Source organism: Dermacentor albipictus, chromosome 2 (genome assembly GCF_038994185.2).
Source record: "Dermacentor albipictus isolate Rhodes 1998 colony chromosome 2, USDA_Dalb.pri_finalv2, whole genome shotgun sequence".
Lineage (NCBI taxonomy): Eukaryota > Metazoa > Arthropoda > Arachnida > Ixodida > Ixodidae > Dermacentor > Dermacentor albipictus.
The window spans coordinates 197681591-197706961 of NC_091822.1; the positions used below are offsets into that span (position 1 = coordinate 197681591).

General features: G+C 44.1%; 1 protein-coding gene across 3 annotated transcripts in view; it reads right to left on the reverse strand.

Annotated features, from left to right (window-relative positions):
- Nucleotides 1-25371, reverse strand: part of LOC135898576 (tumor protein p73-like) — an 85024-nt gene that overhangs the window by 41678 nt on the left and 17975 nt on the right. For all 3 annotated transcript variants that reach the window (XM_065427624.2, XM_065427623.2, XM_065427625.1), the window contains 8 exons: nt 17045-17199; nt 16168-16246; nt 14401-14590; nt 11791-11904; nt 11277-11382; nt 3843-4054; nt 2815-2915; nt 148-233 (listed from right to left, as the gene is read on the reverse strand). In XM_065427624.2, coding sequence (XP_065283696.1) covers nt 148-233; nt 2815-2915; nt 3843-4054; nt 11277-11382; nt 11791-11904; nt 14401-14590; nt 16168-16246; nt 17045-17199 — 1043 coding nt within the window. The remainder of the gene's footprint in view (nt 1-147; nt 234-2814; nt 2916-3842; nt 4055-11276; nt 11383-11790; nt 11905-14400; nt 14591-16167; nt 16247-17044; nt 17200-25371) is intronic.

Consider the following 25371-nt stretch of genomic DNA (forward strand, 5'->3'; position numbering starts at 1 on the left):
TGCTATAGCAGCAATTAGCACATTTGACTAATCTGCAAGTCTTACAGGACATGTGTGCACAACTATGATAGCTTGCAAGTGACCGACTCAGCCAAATATAGACAAATAAATGTTTCTAAAAACTAAAGTATCAATGCTAGTACTCACCTCAAGGCGGTTGGGTTCATTGTGCTGTACAGCATAGTTGAGTCACGAAGAAATTTGAGAATTTTGTAGATCTTCTTGTTGGAGCACTGCATACAAAGAAACAAGAGGATGGAAGGTGGATGCTTTGTCAGACTGAAAAGCTACAAGTAAAGGCAATCGTGTAGTGCTATGTAAAAATAAGATAGTAAGGCATTGTAACTTACGCGTACAATATTGTTATTAACGTCACCTTGAGGGACCAAGCACCTATCCTCGGTGGTTCTTGCTAACCTAACCCATTTGCTTCCATAGCCAGCGATCCAGCAGCTGCTCAAAAAATGACTGTTTCTGGCTATTTTTGATACCGTATTCACTTGCATAATGATCACACTTTTTTGTTAAAAAAAAAAAATCAGGGCTGCGATCATTAAGCGGGCTAAATTTTTCACAAAAAGAAAAAAAAAATGTTATTTTTAATCCCGCATTTGCTGTGGGTTGACAACAGGTCAACAAACAGACGGCTGCCGCTATTTGTTTTGGTGCGGGACACCAAAACAAATATGGCGGCCAGTAGAGCAAGCCAAAATCGATTTTTTTTCTTCTTCTCACGAGTACATTACGTGCATTGAAAAAGTTTCTTCCATATCAGTAATGAATACTATCATTATTGTCAGCAAGTATGCGACAATAACGTAGCCACTTTGAGGGGACAGAAACGGAGATGGGCGTGCTTAGCTGCCAGTGACATAGAAACACGGGCATGCTGCGGAAACTGTGGCATTTCTCTTCACTATCCCAATACGGCACGTTTCCACTTAGGGTGGGTGAATATCTTAGCTGTGTTACAAGCTCCGGAGCATGAACAGTGTACACTTCTAACATATCAGTGTAAACGTGGCTACTATCATTGCTGCTAGCAATTTGTTACGTGCCCACGAGTGCAGACGAGAAAAATCGAAAGGCACCTTTTCTGTTGTTGACTACAACCATTATAAAGTCTACAAATAATAAAGTCAAGACAAGTTTGGTTGTAGGTTTTTTTTTTTTCATGGAAGTGCGGAAAGTGATGAAAGGAATGAAATGGGGCATCTGCTTAAGAATGTTTGGTGTGTGCAGACTGCTTGGTACGTCTTGAAGAGTTGTTCGCTTAGCATTCGACAGAATTCGACAGATGGTAAGCGCGATCATCAATAGCTAGACTTGGCACACGACATATCGCTGCGGCAAAGTTCGGGGTGCAATCATTACATGGGAAAGCAAAAAAATTGAATTTTGACGACAAAATTCAGGGGTGCGATCATTATGCGAGTGCAATCATTATGCAAGTAAATACGGCAGGTGCCAGCACATCGCAGGCTATTTTCTATTTGTTGTGGGTGTCACACACCAGATGGACATAGTTGTCCACACTTTATGCAGAAGTTCTTTGTAAAACAACGGAGAGCTTTCTCCTTGCAGAGTCTGCTCTGTCGTAGCCGTTGCAACCAGAGTGCAAGACTTGGGAGGAAAAAACAAAAACAAAAAACATACAGGCTTCACAGTGGGCTCATTTTTATTATCACACACCATCGAAAACTCTGAAGTGGAAACATTCGATGTTGTGCTTAGTTTTCGAGGGCCAAGTTCAAAATCCAAGAGGCATTCTGAGTGCGCAAAATACAAAAGTGCACTTAGCGTCACTGCATGTTTTAAACTTCTTTTATGCTCACTTTCTAGTTTTTTTTTTTACTGCATATGATGTGGTAGCATTTTGGAGCAAAATAAGTCAGACATTTTGTAAATGCTATGTCTGTAGCAGATTTCAAAGCAATTTTCTTACGATGCAGAACATGCTCAACAAAGCAAGAAAATGTGCCACGAAAACGTACACCACGCTGTACTGCAAACTTCCACCTTTTTAGAAAGTGCAGAGACTGTTCTTCGAATGATTCCATCTTCAGCGTGATTGCAGTGATGCCTAGATATGGATAAAATTGTAAATGCACGATGGTGGCCGCAGCAAAGAACATACTAGTTTTTTTGCCCCTTTCTTTTCTCTTTTTCACTAGCAGCTGTTGCTTTTACTTTTGCATGGTGAAATATGGTGCTGCGGCCAACTGAAGTTTACTCTTCTCTCATCGCTCCTCTTTACGACCATGTCAAGGTCGTAAAGGCTTTAAGTTCTTACCAGGATTGCATCCATTGCGTTGAACAAAAAGCCACATCATCTGCAGTGTGATGGCATGTCCTGAAGCCCCAATTTTCTACCCAATTTTTGTCGAGAGCACACTAAAGAAGTGCTATTTTCTCCACTTCTACGTCATATTTTTTGCTAATGTTTCCAGGTGATAAAGAAAACACCCGAGAATGGCGGGAGAAAAATGAATTTCCCCAAGCCGTCATGGATTAGATTTGGTTCCAGCTTGGTTCCAGCTTTGTGGCTTGTCCATGTCAAGAGCCATAGGGTGGAGCATGTTTCTCCATGCGATAAATTTAAAACCACCGTTATCAGGTATTAGGAAAGCTGCTATAACTGAGCTATTTTTTCGAAATTTTCATCGTGCCTTCAGCTGATGACTGGCGTTTTCCTTTTTATCTTTCTGAGCAGCACTTATTATGTACATTGGGACCTAACAAACAGTTGCAGCCTAACACTCGAGTTCATTATAAGCGGGCTCAAGAGTACTTGCACAGCTGCTGGTCACTCACCGTTAATGTGTACTCCCCTTCGGATTCCGGCTCTGTCTTCCTGATCTTTGGTGGGGCTCCCGCAATGCCTCCAGTGATGACAGTGGCCACAGACATTAAACCTGTTGCCAGAAATAGAGCGAATAAATACGCAAGGCACATTAATACTGCATTGTTACTTTCCCTTTTCTGATAAGTGGTTGTGTCAATACAGCAGAACCTCACTGATACGATCCTGCTTTGTAGTAGGCTTTCCCGGCGCCAACATTTGTGATCGTGAACACGAAAATCACGGGGACAGGAAACCAAAACCTAGTCGAACTGGTGGGGTACGCTGGCATACGATGCCGCGAGAGTGAAACACGGTGCTCACTTCGCACTGCCTGTAGCAGGGAAAGGTAGAACGGTGGCAAATTCGGATTACTGCTTATTAAAAGTGTGCAAGATATGCTTCCAATGGCAGTACACCACACCCGCTGTGGAACATATGGATGAAAATACTACCACAGTAGGGTACGTTTCAGGTGATAGTAGTTGGAGGTGAATGTGATGTGCCATGACCCACGAGGAGATTTGCTGGTACCGAAATAAGAAACTGAGCGAGTGCCAGCGTTTCCATGTGACACGGGTGGGTGAGTACTATGGGAAGATACTGCAATGGGCGGCTAGTGTTCTCAAATGCACATGCCTTGTGCCTTTTCTTGCTTACATTGGATCTAGAGCCCAAAAAATGCATCCTATTACCGCAGTTTGGCGATGTACTGAGCTCTGGTGGGGAAAGATTATGTTCTCTGGGAACGCATCAAATGGTGAAAAATAAACATAACTGCATTAGATCATTTTTAGTGTTTTTGATCGCAAATGTTGGTGCCAGGAAATCGTTCGAAATGGGATTGTACCACCGAGGTTCTGCTGTATAATAATGCATTAGGACTTTGACAGTGCAGCAGCTGTGACTTCTATACTGTGCCAAGGTATTGACAGATCTCATTGGGCATGCACTTTAGGAACATCTGCTACAATGTAGTGACAGCCGGAGCACCACTCACCTCTTTTCTGAGGTCGTGTCTGGCTCAGTGCAGTGTTGACAGGTTGGTGGGAAGGGTGATTGGATACAGGATGGGGTGCTGCACCTCCCGTCACCAGTCCCAAGAGGCTGTTGTTCATCTCTCTGGCAGCCATCTTTTCCTCATTCTTGCGATCCCTCCCAGGACAGGCACACACCTTGAGGTCAATTACCTGCCTGCCAATGATGCTGTCACTGCAACAGGAGCGGAGAAGATTACAGTGGAAGCTCGGTAATATGTACCTGGTGGGAATGTGGAATAGATAACAGGCAGTACCAGGTAGCATTTACATACCTACCTACCTGTGAACATTAAAATCCGTAAAATTCCGACGGGCATTCCTGTTTCAGGAATCTGACTGACTAAACTTGTTTGAAGCACGTATCCTTCTGGCATATAGCTGCTTGGGCTGCCAGAAGAGGTCAACAAACATACTTTAACGACTTCTTTAAACACACTTTTTCCAATCTTGTGCTGCCGCATTTGCTTGGGAGGCAGATGCCAGCCACAACTGCACGAGGTTAAGATACTTGGAGGGAGTGATGATATGTTAGCAAGAAAACTTTTGGAGGCATATCACAAAAAGAGAGAGGCATGAGTTGTATTAGTGATACGTCTGTTTTTCTGTTTGACGAGATGCAGCTGTTAAAAACTTCCTGTAATTGGTCTAGACAACACTGATGTATGCATGCGCATTTGGCGATTCTCCCTGCGCTGCAGTAAGAATAAAATCAGTTGATGTTCAGCACTCTACCTGTTGTTTCTTACTCTCCCTCCTAAGTCTTTATTTTCTTTTGGCGCAATAATGTATTCATTAGATCTCAACCAACTCGCCCAGCAGCAAGTTCTGTAACAATATTCTTGATATAACAAGGTATTCAACTTTTTTACACATTTTTCCCCCCTAGAACCTCATATATTTTAAGCGTCAATACAGTGAAATCCCGACAATCTGAAATCTCTTAATTCGACTCGACAAATAATTTGAACTGCTTCTGGTCCAGACAGAGCCCTATGTACTTGAATAGAGAAAAGCTACCACAAACTGCAACTTCGAAAGCCGTGCTACAATGTTTCAAACAAAATTTCTCACTACCATGGACTGCTTTTTCGACAAACCTGAGAAAGGCTAAAGTTTGATATGAGGCGCGGAAAGAGCTACAGAAGCTTGAGATCCAACTAGAACAAGCGGAGTGACGTGCACCCTCCTGCCTTTCTCATCCTGCTTACCGGAGGCCCCAACACGCCTTTAATCACATTATTGCAGCCTCACCTGCCAAAAAAATCAAGCAGTCCTGTAAAAGAATACCTTGGGAAATAAAAATGATTGTGCCTAAAACGATTATTAAATCAGTTTCAAAAACATTCAAGCATTTCTTTTTTCTCAGCCTCACACTTTAGTGTTGGAATGTCGGCTTGGATCTTCTGTTAATGTGTTTTCTTCTACCTAAAACAACGAACTGCAGACACCAAGAAAGTAAAATTTAACAAACCATCATATAGCAATTTAATTTTCAATTGCCATCACAACAACAGCCTACAGGGGACAACATCTCGAATAAATTTAATTTTATACTCATTTACAATGACCAAAAAGTACATTTGAGCAAGTCAGTAAGAATGCATGTTATGGACATCAAAAAGGGACATGACAAAAGGAATGTCTGTGTTTCCTTTCGCTGTGTCCCAGCCTTTTAAACAGTGGGCAATGAACTATAATAAGCTATAGTAACATATCATTTGCTTCCTCTACAAAAAAATGCTGTTAATGGTTGTCACCCAGCCCGCATTTGAAAGTAGTCACCGATTTATGCCACTTGGCTGTAGCATGCACTGTATTGAATGGTGCATTCAACCAGCATGCAGACAACATGGAACTGATTTATGAGGGAGCTCTACTACATGCTTGCTCACATGCATGCTTTTACTGACAAGGCTGTAAGCAACATGAAGGGCAGCGCCTAAAGCTTCACAGCACCAACACAGACATGCATAACTTGTGCCCAAAAATTCATCACGCTTCCATGTTGCTAGGCTGCATAATACAATACAGTCCGCTTATAACAATAACACATACAGTAGAACCTCGTTAATTCGAAGTCCGTCGGACCGCGAAAAATCATCGAATTAACCGGGTTTTCGAATTATCAAAAATGTAATAAAACGAAAAATAAACGTACGAAATGTGGCTATATCAATACTGCACCTTTATTTCGCCTGAAAAACGGTCACTTTAAGTACGTCATCAATGCGTGACTGCTTGGCGTGGTAATTAGCTGCACCGTCGGCTGTGTCCTCCAGTCTGTTTACAGTGCCGATGCCTCCTTTACTAGATGCCCGCCGTGTTGCTCGCTTTCCCATTGTAGTGGCGTTTCCCTTAGTTTAGCATAAATTCCCTGAGACGGCGCTCGTTGCCATTTTAATTTCCGGTGGATGTGGCAGCGGCAGCTGAATGCTTCCGCCGGCGCGTTATATGCGCGAGCGTCTGTTAAAGGGCCGTTTACAGTCCGACGTAGCGCACGCTACGTCATGTCGGCGAAAACGTCACCTCTATAGTTGGGCGCACTGGCGCAGCCAACGTAACCGGCGGCTTCCTACGCGCCCCGACGGGCCTGGCGCCGATATGGCTCCTGAGCCATTCGCGCGTCGGAGTCGGCGGAACTCTCGCACCACAATGCATTGTGCGCGAAGAAAAAGCCGCCAACACAACTCCGCAGGCGGCTTTTGCGGACGGCGCGCGACTTGGCGAACGTTCTGCGCATGCTCCGAAGATAGCAGCCAAAGGCGCGCGCATTCAAATATAGAGGGGATGGCATCTCGGCTGGCGTAGCGCAACCGACGTAGCGTGACTGACTGCGAACGACACTCGCCGATAACGTCGTACTATAAACGTAGCGAGCGTTATCACGGGCGGCAAGTTATTCAGCAGGAAGTAAACAAGATGCTCGCGAGAGGCATTGCTGAGCCCTCGTCGAGTCCTTGGGCATCACTCCTCATGCTCGTCAAAAAGAAAGATGGCACATGGCGTTTTTGCTTTGATTACCACCGCCTAAACCGAATGGCTAAATAGGATGTTTACCCTTTACCCCAAATCGACGACACTCTTGATTGTCTTTATGATGCGAAATACTTTTCGTCCATCAACCTTTGATCTGGTTATTGGCAGATTTTCGTCGATGAGCAAGACCAAGAAATGACTGCTTTCATCACTCCAGATGGCCTCTTAATTAATTTTTAATTAATTTATGGGGTTTTACGTGCCAAAACCACTTTCTGATTATGAGGCACGCCGTAGTGGAGGACTCCGGAAATTTCGACCACCTGGGGGTCTTTAACGTGCACCTAAATCTAAGTACATGGGTGTTTTCGCATTTCGCCCCCATCGAAATGCGGCCGCGGTGGCCGGGATTCGATCCCGCGACCTCATGCTCAGCAGCCTAACACCATAGCCACTGAGCAACCACGGCGGGTCCAGATGGCCTCTACCAATTCAAGGTCATGCCGTTCGTTTTATGCAATGCCCTCACCACGTTCAAACGAATGATCGACTCCCTGCTTCAAGGTTTCAAATGGTCAACTTGCCTTTGTTACCTTGACAACATCCTTCTGTTTTCTCCTACATTTGAGATGCACCTTAAGCGTGTCACAGCTATCTTTGACGTCTTCCGCAAGGCCAGGCTCCAATTAAACTCATCCAAGTGCCACTTTGGGCACTGACAGACTACAGTGCTAGGCCATCTCGTCGATGCTTCCGGAGTAAACCCCGACCTGGAGAAGGTTCGAGCACTAACGACTTTTTCTGTACTTCAGTCTGTCAAAGATGTCCGGAGTTCTGTGGGACTCTGTTTTTATTTCTGACGGTTCGTGAAAGGTTTCGCAGCAATCGCTCGACCACTCACTGAACTTCTGAAGAAAGACGTGCCTTTTACGTGGGGTTCCCCCCAGGCTGCCGCATTTTCATGCCTTATCACCATGCCTGCCAACATAGCGAGGTAAAAAATCGGGAGACTTTTTATTCACACCAAAAAAAAGGGGGGGGGGGTTCAAGCTTTCAGGCAGTGTTCATTGAGTCCTTTTGCAGGGACCTTGCAATAGCAAGCTTTGCTCACTTCAAAAATTTGTCCGAGTAGCTTTGCTCAAAACATGGTCCAGACTGACGGCCCTTCACTAGCAGCAGGTGTTGGAGTGGAAAGTTGGGCGAGTTGGTATGCATTAATAATGGGAATAGCACGAACAAGACGACGACGGAGTGAAATGACGCAGGACGACCGCTGTCTTAGTTTTTCGCACCGTGCCAAAATCCTGTCACACTCTGCCTTGCTATGCGGTGTCATGAGTAAATAGAGCATCACCTTAGCAACTCAGTGAAACATGTTTTCCAGCAGTGTTTTTCATTTTTCCAAGAATAGACCACTGCTCGTCTCACCTTTCTTCATTCAGAATGTGCTCTTGAAGACTGTATGCCTGTAGTGTGGCAAACTCAGCTCCGAGAGCATCTAAAGCATTTTCAGCAGATTCATTGGAATCTTGGGGCAGCTGCTGTGAGGAACTCTGAATAAAAAAACGAAAACTCGAGAGCGATGCCTGTGAACTAAATTTCAGGTTGGCCACCTTTGCATTCTTCCGAGTTGAGTTTCAAAGTTGCGTCGACATCCATAACGCTTCGTCTCGTCGCATTTCGGAAACATTTACGTAGAAGAGGCCCAACGAGGTAGCTGACAGTGAGGGGTAGGTTGTGTTCTACGAGGAATCCCTTAAACAGGCACTCCACATGTATGACGCTGTCGTCGCAGTTGTTCAGGAGAAAGTTCACTATATGTTGTCTTGCTGCCTCAACAGTGCGCCGTGGAAACATGCAGTTTCAAGTTGCTTTTGCCACCATGTGCTGACGTCACATCCACACAAAATACATAAGGTTCTCCTTTTCTTGATGTCAAAAAGCACAGAAATTCAGAAGTATAAGATCGCAGAAACTTCTGCAAATACCTTTTCTTGGGCTTTGATAGCGCCATGGCATCAAGCACACGAGGATTATAACTTTACACGGTGCACCGCCAACACACGGCCTAGCCAAAACTAATCATACACACACAAGCTGCAACGCCTTGCAAGCAGCAGCAACAAGATGCACCATGGAGGAAGGCCTGCATCAAATGCAAGAGCTACATTGGCTCTGGCTTTGGTCGGCTTACTAGGCACCATAGTCGGCTGCTTAGTCGATGATACCGATGGTGCTAGTGCAGCCGTTGTTGGTGATGCTGGCGATTACGACTTGGCTTTAGATGTGGCAGTGCCGGTTTTGCAAAAACCATTATTGCGCGAACAGAGACCACTTCCGGGAGATATGAAACAGCGATCGTACAATCGGAAAGCTTAGTCAAAAATCTGGAGTCTCCCAGGCGATTCGAGAGGGTTGGCAGGTATGTGTCATGATTCTCACCAATCCACCGGTCTTGGCTCACTTTGACCTGTCCGCACCTAGAGGTCTAAACCGATGCCAGTGGTTATGGGATCGGCGCCGTCTTATCACAACGCCATCATTGACACGGCCGCATTATTGCCTACACTAGCCGGCTCCCGACAACTGCAGAGTGCAACTATTCGATTACCGAGCGCAAATGTCTTGCTCTCGCCTGGGCTATTTCAAAGTTCCGCCCATATTTACATGACAAGCCCTTCTCAGTGATCACAGACCATCATGCGCTCTGTTGGCTTTTGTCGCTTAAGGATCCTACTGGCTGGCTTGGTCATTGGGCCCTTCGACTACAAGAATATCCCTACAGAGTGATTTACAAGTCGGGACGCCAACACCAGGACACAGATTGCCTTTCGCTACCCTGTCGGAAGACGCCACCTCTACGTCTGATACTGACGGCGACACCTGTGTTCTCTCTGTTTTTCCACTGCTCCATGCCGCCGATGAGCAGCGTCGTGAACCATCCTTGTGTATCATCATTGACCACCTAGAATCGTCACTTGCCGACAGCTCCCTTCACTTATTCACACTTCAGATGGCGTATTCTACCGCCAAAACGTTCACCCTGACAGCCCTGCATTACTCCTTGTGATCCCTAAACACCTTTGCTCGGCTGTTCTCCACGAACTTCACGACCTCCCCACTGCCGGTCACCTGGGTGTGTCGCGTACCTACGACGGGACCCGCCGACGCTTCTTTTGGCCAGGGCTTGCTCATTCTGTTCGAAGATATGTAGCTGCGTGTGAGAAATGCCAGTGACGCAAGGCACCATCGAAGCTCCCTGCTGGGTACCTTCAACCACTCAATATTCGCGCGGAACCATTTTTTCGGGTTGGTTTGGACTTACTTGGCCCTTTTCCTCTTTCTACCTCTGGGAGCAGGCGGATCGCTGTGGCCACGAATTACGCCACGCACTATGCCATCACTTAAGCATTTCCTACAAGCTGTGCCACAAATGTTGCCATTTTCTTCTACGCGACGTGATTTCATTACGTAGATCTCCGCGACTTCTTACAGACCATGGCTGGACATTCCTATCAAAAGTTATCGCGCACATCCTGCAGTCCTGTGCCACAAGGCACAAGCTATCCACGTCACACCCTCCACAAACAAATGGCCTCACGGAGCATCTCAATCGCACTCTCACAGACATGCTCACGAAATATGTCTCTCTTCAGACAACACTGACTGGGACCTTGCTCTACCATTTGTGACATTTGCTTATCTGGGGCAAGGACTTACGGAGTCGCCATCTGTCGGAAGCGCCTCCCTTGCGTAGTATGAGGGATCATGCGGCGCGCTTCTTATAGGTTTCACTTACGGCGCTCGATAAAAGCACCACACAGCAGCACTCCTGGACATTTATGTAAGTACTCTCAAAACGAGGGAAGTTTCTGACTGTCGATATAATAATCTTGGGCAGATTGAAAGCACAGAATCGTTTACAAACACTATCTCTTTACCGAATACGTACAGTGAACGCCACTGCGCGCAGTTGGTACAATGGGTACAGCAGTTGGTACAATGGTACGTGCAGCTTGTACAATGGGTACAGCCAATATTCTAGTTGACATTAAGAGAAAAAAATGGAGCTGGGCAGGTCATTTAATGCGCATGTTAGATAACTGGTGGACGATTAGGGTTACAGAATGGGTGGCAAGAGAAGGGAAATGCAGTCGAGGACGATACAAGACTAGGTGGGGCGATGAAATTAACAAATTTGCGGGTGCAAATTGGAATCGCTTGGCACAGGACAAGGGTAATTGAAGATTGCAGGGGGAGGCCTTCATTCCGTGCTATACATAAGATTGGCTACCGCTGCAGATGATGATGATGATGAGTTATGACAATTTGATTTTTCATTCTTTTTAAGGACAAGAGTGACTGACAGCTAACCTAACATCACAACCCTGCCCCATGCATCGTCAATATTGACTCACTTGTGCTCAAGGGTCCAGACAAGCTTGACAGCACGCCGGTTCATGCCTGTATTGCACGAACTCAGGCACATGAAGCGTAGATGGTATACCGTGTAGGCCATTTCAGCTGGGCACACAAACATCACAACAGCACTGTCAAGAAAGACGACATGGGGAGACCCATGAAGAATGCAAGGAAAACACTGTGCATAGTTGCGAAGCGGGCCACATAAAGCAGCACTGCAAAATCAGTCTTGGATATGTACAGAACAAATCTTGTCAGTACAATCTAATAACTTCGACAATAAGCAATTAAAGGGCACTTTGCACCCATGTTCTACTTCATTTTTATTTTGACTATGTTGACAGTATGAGGGGAACGAGAATAACTTCAGAGAAAGAATAGAACAGGCAGAATGCTTTAGGTAGCTGCAAGTAAGCCTCTTGCAGCCCCTCGGCTCCTGTAAATAAGACTTGCAGTATGATCGCAGCATTTAGCAACTAATGATACTTTTAAAAGTGACTTAACACACACCTTCAGGTCTCTCATACAAAACCGTGATGCTGTGACGGCCAGTTGTCTTATCCTCATGGTATTGTGTGCTTGGGTTCACACACCTGATAAGATGTGCAGGTGGTGCATTTTGGTCTGCAAAGAAACAATGTCTTTGACAGTAAGAGCACCTTTCTAACAATAAAAAGTCACACAGCTAATTACATGTGTAATACAATGAAATGTACTTATTCAAGGCCATGGTGTTTGTGTGTTACCTCCTTCCCTGACTCAACTCCATGTGCACAGGCAAGAAATCTGTGCACCTAAAGGGCAAATTACAGATTGCTGCTATTGAACAGGAATGATCAGACCATGCGGCCATGTGTGCCAGAAGCATAGCTTTAGTGAGATTGCTGCTTGATAAGGATGCTCGCTTCATGCTCGCACAACAGTGAGGTGTAAACAGCACATCACTCACGGGCGTCTGATAAAGGCGTGAAAGCTGCACTTTTTCTATGTTCGATTTCAGCTAAGTGAAGTTGTCCAGAACTCATTTCGCAGAGTCACCTTTTTTCATGCCCAGGACCGGTTATGAACTACTCCAACGACGGGGCTCAAACCTTGTGTTAGGATCAATCGTTGACCTGACTCCGTGCCTCGCACGCCGTCTTTGCACAGTAGCAGTAACATCATTTCCCATAGTTGCCGACGTGTCTAGTGCCGAGTTACGCAAAAGTGCTTGACGGAGAATATTAATGGGCCCATTTTGAAAAGGCTCCATGTGGTCTATGCACAGCCAGAGGGCAACAGATTTATTCGAGATACACATTTCTAGCTTTTTGTCTAGGCTATTCCCCACCTGATTCATTTTCCTGATTTCGCTTGCCTTGAAACTTCAGGTATCTCACATTTTTTTTCTATTATAATAACTTCAAGTTAATAGAGTTTTACTGTACCGTGTTCTTTCATTGAAGAACGAAACTTAGCAAGACTGTAAATGAAGTTTCTGTAATAATGATATCACAAAACACAACTGAATTATTTTATCATTCGAATCCTTTTTCAACTGAGTGATTATATTCAAACATATAGCCCCCTCATTGTCCAAAAAATTGGTGACTGTATTTGATTTAGACCCAAGACACTTGCATTCTATCATTCCCACTTATCAAAACTGCTATCCAATGGGCAGGATACGGCAGAAATAAGACATGCAGGCATGCACTGCATACTTGACAGTCACTCTTAGGCACAGGCTGAGCAGCCCAATGCTGTCAAAATGGCACAAGAAATGTTTAACTGCAGTTTAATGACCCTCAAAATGCACAAATGACCCAAGCAGACTAATAGCTAACTTAGCCTCCTAGATCAAACTTTCAAAACTATGGTGTCCTTTCTTTAGTGTGCTTTTGGAATTTTAATGATATACAGTAAAACCTCATTAAACCGTACCCGCTTAACTTTTGTTTTAAAAGTAACAAAGTCAAATCTCCGACTCAGCAGCCATTGAACATAATGCGTTTTGTATCCGTATGAACTGTACCAGCTTATTGCGTACGTATCGGTTAGCACGTAGTGCTTCCGCTTTTCATTGTGCAATCATGGCAGTGCGCCGTCCCCATTGGGCGGCCTGGCAGAACAATCCTCAGAAATTAGAACGACGGCCTCCAAGCGCCCTATGTGTTTCCGCGTGAAGCCACATCAATATAATTTCGGCGCCATGCCAAAGAGCGTTGTGGCCGTGGTTGTGGCATCATGCAAGCTAGGACCCATGTTATGCCAAAGCTTGCATAAAAACCCCAGGTGCTCAGCATAGAAGAAAAATTGGTCATCATTCTACTATCAAATGTGGCCTGAAGAAGTTGGCGCTGGCACGTGACAGGGATCTACCGTTGACTTCGGTGTGTGGCATTTGGAATGCGAAGCAGTTGCTCGGCAGCGCTGCTGCGACAATCAGATGTCAACTACGAGGTTCAACTTTAGGCCATCGTTGCCTCTGTTGTTGCCGAAGTGCCGCCTAATGACAGCGATGAGGACGACACGGAAAGCAACGGCACGGGCGATTCAGGCCCGACAGTGGCAGAAGCTATGCATTATGTCAGCCTCATGAATGCAACCGTCACGACAAGAATAGCACCCCGCAATGAAAAAGGCGCCTTGCGACTTCTACAGCGCTACTGCGCCCATGCATGGAGAATATGCAGTGCAAAACAAGGAATCTGCCATGCGAGTGTTTGCCGAGAAGAGGGAGCTGGCTGAAAAGCTGGCTCGCTGCTTTGAGTTTGAGGCCGCTGTTGTCGCTGCTAAGTCGCCACGGTCGCAAACAAAAATAAGACTTTGGCGCATGAAGTGAATAAATAGTGCATGCTTTTGCCCTTTCATAACACTCTCTCCGAGTTCTGTTTCTGACAGGTAAGTGGGCGATCTCATGCTATTTCGGTTAAGCACTATTACTGTTTAGTACATACTTTTTCTGAGATACAGCCAACTACGGTTTGACGAGGTTTCACATCCTGATGGATCCATGCAATGGGGGTAGGGTACAAAAGCTTTTATACATGTAGTGCTGTCGCTATCAGTGCTGCTTCTCTATTCTGGACTGCATAATGACCTACTAGCCTCGACAGCCAGATTAACAAGTCACCTCACCGTGGTTGTCTTTGTCAGTTTCAACCTTGTGTACAAGGCAGCGCTTCACCACATTCATGGCATCATTTGGCTGCGAGTAGACTGCCATCACCCGCACCACTGTGCCTGGAGGTGGAGTCCTGGTGACAGAGATGCGAAACGGGCATACCACACCCATGTTCGCAAAGAGTTTCCGGCGACCCTCATCATACTGTAAACGAAATGACAAGCATATAGATATTTAGAGAGTCATTTGAGACAATAGACCAATATCAGTTTGAAAAATTTTTTATAAGGATACACTTTCTTTAAGGGTATTTATTTTTTTTGTTAGGTTTGAGGTGAACGAAACATTTCAAGTCAGTGAAGCAAATGACCAATTTTTCTAATTAGTATCCTCAACAGCACTGCCACTGATCCCACATACAATGGCTGACTGAAAAGTAACAAGGATTTTTTTACCAGGCAGGAAAGTAGCTAATAGTGGCACTCATGCTACAATACCATCCCCATCAGTTGACCAAGCAACAATCTTATGTATAATTTTGCCTGCTCATTGCATTGATTTCTTTTGAGCCGCTTTCTCCCTGTGTATCGATTTTGCAATGGCAGATGTCAGAACGTCTGTATTAAGTTCTGTCCTCTTTTAGTGAAGAGCTTGTTCATTTCAAATTTGTACGACAAGGTGAGTCACCAAGTATTTTTACGCAGAATGTTGGTTCCTTGATGCAGTTTTCAAAAAAAAGAACACCCCGACTGCGATGAGTGCCTTGTGCACTACGGCAACATTCCCGCCTACACAGGGTTGTGCATGGTGCACTTCCAGACTAAAACAGGATGACAACCCTACCTTACCTTACACGCTCCATTTCCCATACCTTGCCCGTTGTCTTATTTCCAAGACAAATGAGAGCTTCAAAGAATACATTTTCATGATTTGGAGGAGATGAAGAAAACAATGAAAGTACTGGGGGTCATCAGTTTGCAAGGGTTGCTGAACAGTTTTGAACAATGGATAACGTGGTGGGACAAATCCATTGCGTTTGAGACAGTGCACTTGAAATGTGAACATATAATGACATCCAAAAGAGCGGAGTTATGGTGTGCTACTCAATTTGATGCGATTCAGCTGCATCCAGATTACTTTAAAGTTATTGCCATTTTTTTTCATTTTCACCAGCAAGTATTGACGTTTACAACAGTGAACACTGACAGAAAGCAGACTGGCACACAAAGCACACACAAGTTCATTTTGCTGAAACTAGCATGTGATCATAAAAATTATTTCACGTCACCAAAGGTGCTGTGTGCCTCACACATGCCAATGCACATTCAGATGCAAGCATCTAACTGCAACTTTAATCTACTTAGGCTGTGTCATGAAAGCTCTTGACCAAACTGCCCAGGTTGAATCAAGAATCGGGTACCCGCCGTGGTTCCTCAGTGGCTATGGTGTTGGGCTGCTGAGTACGAGGACGTGGGATTGAATCCCGGCCTGGGCGGCCGCATTTTGATGGAGGCAAAATGTGAAAACACCCGTCTACTTTGATTTAGGTGCACGTTGAAGATCCCCAGGTGGTCAAAATTTCCAGAGCCCTCCATTACGGTGTGCCTCATAATTAGAAAGTAGTTCTGGCATGTAAAACTCCATAATTTTTTAGGATTGGGACTTCCAAATGTGTTATTAACTGTCATAATATTATACTAAAAAGAATAAAGTATGCAATTAAAGCATAGCCTACACAAGACATCAAAAAGTTTAACAGAGCTCAAAAAAGGGGTTCTCACCGTCCAACTGACGCTTTTAGTAGATTTGGTTTGTGACGAACAAGTCACATCAAATCCATAATGGCCCTCAAAGACACTCCTGCAACAAGGCAACAGAATCCCTTCCTTAAAACAAATTTGAATAGGAATAAAAATAACTTTGGTTCACTTAACCAAGCTTGTATTCAGACAAAAACACATCACCTCAGTACCATCTTTGCCCATAAAATGAGTTTACCACCCCCCTACCATTAGTAACTGAACATCAGTATTATTTCTTACTCAATGACCACACCACCAGACCTGATATGCTGCAAGCATGAAGCTTAAGTCACCCAATGACAATGATGGCAAACATCAAGAAATGCTATAAAACCTGATATCCCAAGTGATATCATGCAACGGCATTGCTGAATGACTCAGTACAATCAGGTTGATATACGTGCAGGAAGGGAAAATCCCAAACAACTTCACCAGACCTGATGGCCTACATGTGAGGTTTGTACAAATGAGGCTAGTCCCACAAGCTCCATTTCTCATAAGTTTTACATCATGTGGTCCCACCGCACTAAAATCCACAAATTTATAACCATACCATACCATACCATACCAAGCAAGCACAGTTCTTGCTCTTGTGGTACTTAGCTTGGAGTGATACCCCTGTTACTGCTACAACACGAGCTACAATGAAACTCAATGCAAATATTACATATAATCTCTGCTTTGGTCTTACACAATTCACAGTTACGAAAGCATTATGCAGCTATATACTGTTGCGACAGTATAGTTATGCGAGTGCAGTAGATCCATAAGAGTCACTTCTAGTGGTGACCAACATTTTATGACAATCAACCCAGCCATTACAGTTAAAGAAAGCTGATAAAATTGAAAAGCCTACGTTGCAGGCAGTTGTCCGCAGCTTGATGCTTCTGATGGTATATCATACTTTAGTGGCTCTGCTTGCTGCTGTGGCTGTCCTACCAGCTTCACATTGTCCATCAGTCCTGAATACTGCTCCAGTTGATTGAAAGGGACGACTTTATGCGATGTATCCTACAACCAAAGACACATTATCAGCATGCAGATTCTGGTAATGCAAATTTAATATAGCTTCCCTGAAGAGGATGCATCAGAATTGTGCAAAAACGCTTGTCACTTTCCCACAGTTAATTTTGCTCATCAATGCATCATCGCTACTTGCTTTGCATGGCTAAGGTCACAGGCAATCACAAGAACACACAATTCAGTTAAAATTTACATATCTCCTCTCTGCCACTTCAACATCTTCATCCTTTCTTCTGTTAAGAGATGGCATACAAACGCAAGAATGGAGTGCTTGGAGCATTGTGGAATAAAGCCACGGTGCAGCTACATGTTTTAAAAATGGAAAAACTGAGCATAGCGGCAGAGAAAATGTACGAAATTAGTTGCACAGCTAAACTGTCACAGCGTTTTCAGTAATAGTGCACTGTGATAATATTGAAGGGGAGGACTGTGTGCTTTCAGAATGCTGAACATGCGAAGACATAGCACCTTTACCCCTTGACATGGCCTCAAATTCCTCATAATGATAAGGGCTGTTTTTAAAAAGTTATAAGGTGTCTGAAAATAGAGAAGGTATGAATGCCCAACCTTCACAGGCTCATGTGCTCTGTGGCAACGTACAACCTCACTGGTCACAGAGGGAGCTGAAGGGGTTCATCAGAAGCAAATCGTCAGGGATAACATTGCTGGTGACTCCCTGATGTGAGTGCCCCTTTACACTATGATAGTAGGAAAGACAATACAAAAGACAGCGATGAACAATGGGCAAGCTCTCTCAACTTCACTTCCAAAAAACTGATGGAAAAATGCTTGACTGAAGAGATTCGTGACACGAGTCACTTTTCATACTGTGCAAAGTGTAATTATGAAAGTAAATGGAATATGCAGTAGATATAGAGCAACTCTGCCTCAGAAACACAGACCATTAATAGAAAGTTTACAAGTAAGAACCACCTTGGAAAATAATGGTAAAATTTGTAGCCTGTGTCGAAAGTATTTAACTGACAAATACTCTCAGAAATACTCGAAGTGGACAGCGCAACCAGTTAAAGAGATACTAAAGGCAAATATTATGTGAACGTGGACTGTTAAGTTATCATTCCAGAAATTCTGCAGTGCATGTTTCGTGCCAAGAAAATGCTTAGCTTAAAAAATACAGTCACGTCAGAAGGGTCTACATTCCTCCGGCCCAATTCATACGACATGCCACAAGCAAGGAGGTGTGACGTTGCATTTGCCATCACCGCCCTTTACAGCTGTTAGTGAGGAAAAGGGTGCGCAACAGCCAGCGCTGCAGCTTATTATGTAAAACGCGACAGCATGGTCAGAAATCAAGCGAATCGAAAGTATCCCAAGACATCACACAGATGTGGCATATTCTGCTGCTTGCAGAAATTTTGCTTGTCCCCCAGAAGTCCACGCGGCAGCCCCGTTACCACGTGACTGCATAACAACGTGACAGTAACCAGTGTGCCTGCTTTCATCTGAATTTGCTCTTGCTACTTGCCACCCCCTGTGACAGCAAGGAATAAATAGTAAATTGAGCCTTAGCTTCATCTCATATCATAGAGTACAAAGTATCCGAGATTGCATGCGCACAATTGCAGAGGCACTGAAGTCATGAAAACGCTTTGGTTTCTAGCTATCAAATGGCGCCACAGCATTTACTGCTGGCAGCATGAAATGCATTTTTACTGGCAATGATTGCATTTTAAAACTAGATTTAATACTCTTCAGTGAAATCGGTGACCTCGCGGAACATTTGATATTTTCTTTATGGTCGTACGATTGTAGGTAATCAGACAACACAAAAAGATTGTCGCTACATTTTTTCAAGATGCCGTGACAAAGGCTGTCTGTCACGTTGCTTGAATATTGTGTGCCTGTGCATGATTGACTATTTAGAATGAACATTGTGAGTCGGCAAAAGAAGCACAGCAGCACGTGATACCGAAACCACTAAAATATGAGTGTGGGCAGCACGAGGCTGAGCAATAACTAAAACATTTGACCACCTCTCACATCATTGTTAGGGGTGACATCAATGAATACCGTTTTATAATGATCGAATAGAAATGAACAGGTCCCATTATTGTTTGTCTTACATGCAATGCAATTGCCATATTTACTCGAATTTAGGACGACCCCTACAAGCTGGACTGACCTAGATACAAAAATCATTCAAATGTAGGTCGACTCATATCTTTTTAGAAAAAGAACTTTAAACATGACACACATTTATTTACCGCAAGCTTTGCTACAAAATCTGGCTATCCAGTGCCACAAGCTGCACTGTTATAGAATGCTTCGCAGGTGCCCTTAGCACTATAAATGATATCAGCCTTGATTACATCGAGTACGAAAGATTTGCACCATTTCTTAAAGCTAGTATGGATAATTTTCAGACTGGCTTTACCGCAGGTGCGATAAGGGAACTCCACTAGCTCCGTATTTTTACTACATTTGTTCATGAATATAGATTGCGGGATTCTCCTCCGTGCTCTTGGGACAAAGGAACGACAACACAGTAGTGCAAACAATCACAAGGGCATTTATTGCACCTTTCATAGATCAATGCCAGCTAGCCGAGTTGCTATCCACAAAACATGCCGATGGGCGCGCGACAAATCTAGAAGTCCGACTCACAGCGACCGGATAGCGAGCGAATATGTTCGCCCCATGCTGGATCCCAACGCCTAGTCGTTCGCGTGTACAGTCACGCCAACGGTGGCGCGTTCCAAGGCGGCCACGCGAGACAGTCTCGCAGAAGCGTGGGTCGGCGCGCGTGCGCGGGACGTCCTCGCTGTTAGCCGATCCACCGGGAAAGAGGAAGCACCTTGTCTCCCGGCGCCTAAGTAACCCCCGCCTGTCGGCGGCGTTAGCAGTGCAACACTCGCGCCCTCTCCCGCACTGCGCTTCAACCACATCGACTGCCGCGGGCATCACGCAGGCCACACAGCGAAGCCGGATTACAGGAGACGCGCTATGCGGGAAAAGCATCAGGGGACGCGCGAGAGTCGCGCATCCCCACAAGATAGAGATTCTTTAGTCACAAATACAGGTCGATCCCTCAATTTTCAGGTACCATTTTTGAAGAAAAGAAAAGGAAGAAGTTGACTTATATTCAAATAAATACAGCATTTAAACTAGTGACACAAATATATTGAGGAGGTACTAGAATGTCTCAGTAGCAGGGTGTCGGAACGAAATGTTTTTTCGTTCTGGTTGTAGTTTCATTCCACTGAAAACATTTTGTTCCAGTTCTGCTTCGAAATGAAAAAAGAGAGAGAGAGATCTGTAATGGTTCATAATATTTTGGTTTGCATGGAAACATTTTTGAAGCAAGGTAATGATAAAAACATAGTATGTAGTTTTCTCAATAAGCGATTTATGAAGTTTGAGATCATGCTCATTGCCTTGAGTCAAGGCACTGAGCATGATCTCAAAAGCGACACGCCCTCGAGTGTACTCCCTGAAATGCGATACTGCTGTTCCGATAAAACGGGTCCAAAAATTCCACGTGCATTATAATCGAGTACGACCCTAAATCTGCATTACCATGTCGCCATCGGCATTTCAACACGGCTGCCTCATATGCACTTCGAGCCTAGCTGCCCTAGCTTCCTCCATGTGTTGTAGTATGTGTGCTTAGGTTAGTGCACTGTCCCGTCTTCCCAGTCTTCCCATTTTCTGCATTTGCTATATCAGCATGGAAGTGCTGACTGCGAAGACATGCTGATTTCATCACGAAGCTGCAATTAAAAGGAAAGTGATCACGTGTGCGGAGATGGACAGAAATCGGGTCGCATCATGGGCATTCAGAGTTCGCGAAACTTGCGTGCAGGTCTGGTGTAAACAGGACAGGTGTTCTACTCCGGCAACTGCTGCGTACGGCGCGGCCATGCGCCCCTATCTTGAACACGATCTACAATGGTGGCAAAGTTCGTGCATCTAGGCGCACCGTGATTTGTTCTCGTCGCTTAGTTTACGTTGAAGTGAGAGGCCAGACAAAGGTAAATTTGCTCGCTCTGGCTACTGCACTTCCTTGCTCCAACGTTTTGATAGAGTCATGTTTGCTTGTGCATGCGTGACACCATGCTTGTTAATTTAATTAGTAAGCGAATATTTAAGAGTTTATATGGCTGATAAAACTATTATCTTTACTTTTCTTATACAGTCGCCGACCATTTATTCGGACCTCACGGGAACCACGGAAACATCTGAATAAGGAGGTGTCCAAGAAAAGACAGATTCAGAGAAAGAAAAAAAGAAAAGAAATCCTTCATTTCCACGCACTTATATTCGGGCTCGGCGGTAGGCTTAAGAAAACGTGAATGCACCGTTGCAGATCAGCCTGAATCTCGGAGAGGGTCGTGTGGTCACTATAGGCAGCTGAAAGCACAGTCACTGCTTGTACAAGCTCTGCACGCGAAGGCAGCAACGCACATGGTGCGTCATCTTCCGACTTGAAGTCATCGTACGGCGGGCCAGCAAAAACTGACAATGGTCTAGTCGTAGTCGAGTTCTGCGCATGTCAGTACAGCACTGTCAGTATCTGTGAAACTGCCAAATGAGACAGTGTCCGGAATCGCAATGCCACCATTGCACAGGTCTCTAAGAACATTTTCAGCGTCAGTAGGGAGCACATCGGAAGGCGATGGATCCTGGGTCTCCACAGCACCTACTAGCCGGCATTCCCCAGCACAGTCTGTGTGGGCACTGCCGGTGCAATTAGACACTTGATGCAATGTTTCCGTACGCCGCGTCCGATAACTGCAACCTCGACCCAGCACACAAAGCAAGCGCCATCACGCCGACACCAATCACACAAACTAAAAACGTGGCCTACTCGCAGCGTCGTGCATGAAGAAACACATCAGCTGCTGGATTGCCTTGAATGAATGAATGAATGAATGTTTATTTTGACAGAAATAAAATACAAAGAATCTCTGTCAAAGAGGCTGACAAAAAGGCACGAATGCCTGACTAAGTGTCGGTCCCTTTCCCCGACCCATTCCCCGTGCACAAAACACTCAAGCACGCAGGGTAAGCATGGTACACAAAGTGGATGCATACACAAAAAAATGAAAAGTACATGAAATATGTAACAGAAATACTGAATTTGATTTGTGTACAAAAGAATGAACACTCATACCTGAAATGACAGCAAATACATGTTCACTTTTTTTTTTGAAAATGTTTAGGGACGGTGATTCATTTATTATAGTGAGTAAGCCAGGGTGATGATTCAAAAAATCTGCAACTATGAATGCCTGCTTTTGCATGCTGTAATTGGTATGGATCTTGCCCTTGTTGTAAATTAATTGCCTTGTGTTATATTTATGTTCATTCGGGAGGTATGTTTTAAAGAAGGCGCTTTCATTGAGTCTTACCTCTTTAAATATTGCAATGGCTGTTTTTTTGTTAATAAGGTTTTCTAATGTTAAAATACAATTCTTCTTGAAAAGAGGAGCGGAGTGGCTTCGATAGGGCGCATTCTCAATTACCCGAATCATGCGTTTCTGTAAGGTTAGTAAACTATGGATGTTAGTTTTCGTCGTGGTACACCACACAGATAAACAATATTGGAGGCCCGAATGCACTAGGCTACAATATAATTGCTTTTTTAATCTAGAAGGTAATAGACGTTCTAATTTATTAATAACACCAATGGATCTTGCAATGCTGGTTTTAATGTTGCCGACATGACTGGACCAGTTTAAGTTTTCTTCAAACGTAACAACAAGGAACCTTTGGCACGTAGAGCGTATAATGACTTCATCACGAAATTGTAAGACTAAGCTATCATCAATACCTTTGTTACGAGGCCGAAAAATAATGTATTTTGTCTTTTTCGTGTTTAATTCCAATTTATTTGCTCGAAGCCAGTCTGAAAGATTACTGAGCCAAATATTTGCTTCTTCCTCGAGAGTAAGCAAGTTTCCACCAGAAAAGAAGATATTAGTGTCATCAGCATACATGATTATGTCAGGTGTTAGAGGCACGTTTGTGATGTCATTAATGTATAATAAAAAAAGAAGTGGCCCTAGGATGGACCCCTGCGGAACACCGTATTTGATTTCACCCATTGCCGATTTGGAATGACAAATGTATGTGTACCGTAGTCGGTTGGTTAAATAATTTTTGATTAGGTTAAGAGCAGTTCCCCTAATGCCGTACTCAACTTTTTTAACAAGATAACGTATTTAATGGAATCGAATGCCTTTTTAAAGTCAAGAAATATTCCTATTGTGTACAGCTTGTCCTCAAAGTTACTTATTATTTTTTCTTTGATCTTTAGCAGCGCCATTTCAGTACATTGGTGTTTTCGGAAGCCGTATTGCTTTTCTGTTATAATATTATTTTGAGTACAGAAATTTAATATTCTTTCGTTAATGACCTGCTCTACTATTTTGGAAAAGATTGGGAGAACTGAAATCGGTCTGTAGTTGTTCACGTCATTTCTGTCTCCCCCTTTAAAAATTACCGATACCCGTGCAATCTTTAATTCATCGGGGAATGTGCCAGTGCACAAAATTAAATTGCATATGTGTGACATCACTTTACAAATATGCAGCGCCACAGCTTTTATTGGTTCTGCCTTTATGTCATCTACACCACATGCTGTGGAACTCTTTAACTTTAGAAATAAGCTACTTATTTCAGCTTCATCTGTTGGTGCAAGAAATAGCGATCTGCTCATACTACATGGAATATAAGACCTGTAACCTTGGCTATCAGCATCAAACGCATCAGACACGCCACATTATAAGAAATGCTGATTAAACTTATCGGCCAGCGCAGTCCCTGTGAAAGATACACCTTTATCCATAATTTCAAAAACAGGATTACGGTCGCTGTGCGGAAGCAGATCATTCAATGTTTTCCAAAGTTTTTTGGGATCATTAAGAATATGAGTGAACTTATTCTCATAGTACCTCTCTCTTGCCAGCTTTATATCATGACCCAATTTATTCCTGATCTTCTTGTAGTTCATTAAGTACTCTGGTTTCCTTGTCTTTATAAAAGTAGCGAATAGTCTACAGGGTGTCTACCAAGCTGACATTTCCAAATTCCCTGAGTTTTCCAGGTTTTCCCTGAGCACTTTTGCTAAATTCCCTGAATGTGCCAGAACTTTGTTTTATGTCAAGACAGGCTGACACCATGTTGCCCGATGCTGTCACTCTAGTAAGCATGTTGAAACAAAAAAAAAATGACTTAATCCAGTTTGAATATTAAGGAGTAATATCTATTTTATTTAAAAAGAAAACAGAAGGAAGGTGTTAGTAAAATGCACAGTGAAAGAAATGATAAAACCCATAGCAAATTGGGTCGAACATTTTCAAATACGAATGTAAGGAGATGCATACAAAAATAAATATTTTTTGAATATGAGCTATTTCTATCAACTGATAGAAAGCTCATCGGTATGAGGCCTGAACTTTGCCACAACTAAGATTCTCTCTCAGCAGCTGGGAAGTAAATCTCAACTGTCCTGACAATGACATACTCTCAGCCCGTACAAAACATCTCAGTGTTCGGTTTCACTGCTTTAAATAGCTTATGTTGGTTTGAATGAGGGACACCTGCATCTTGGCATCAGCCAACGCTTTGTTTTTTGAGCTCAAGCTCCTTCAAAGAGGTGGTGGCACGCTTCATTTCCCGTCAATTCCTCAGGACTTCGGTCCTTCCTGTTCTCATCCTCCTTCTGCCACGCGTTCACCCCATGGATCATTTGAAGCATCCTCTTGGTCAGTTGTACAGTCAACGTCCGATTTTTCGGACTCCCTAGGGGCCGCAAAAACATCTGAAAAATCGGGCAGTCCGAAAAAAAATGAATGCATGTCTCTAACTGCCTATAAGGGCTAAAATTGGCACAGGCACGTCCGCAAAAGTTCTTAAGGCCTGCCAGTACACTTATTAGGTATATCAGTGTTCGTACTGTGACAGGAGATGGGGGTGCACGCGCGTATAATTAAGGAATACATACTGTGTCCCGTCACAATTGCCCCTTCCCACGCTTGTTAAGCTTCACCGCCTAACACTGCTGTAATGAGACGAAGCTAACTTTCGGAGACTGGCATTACGAAACGCACTGTGTGCGCTCTGCGAGCTTCGAAGCCAATGGCGAAGATTACAAACGTGGTGTTGGTGCCATTGCTGACAGCGGCGAATTCTTTC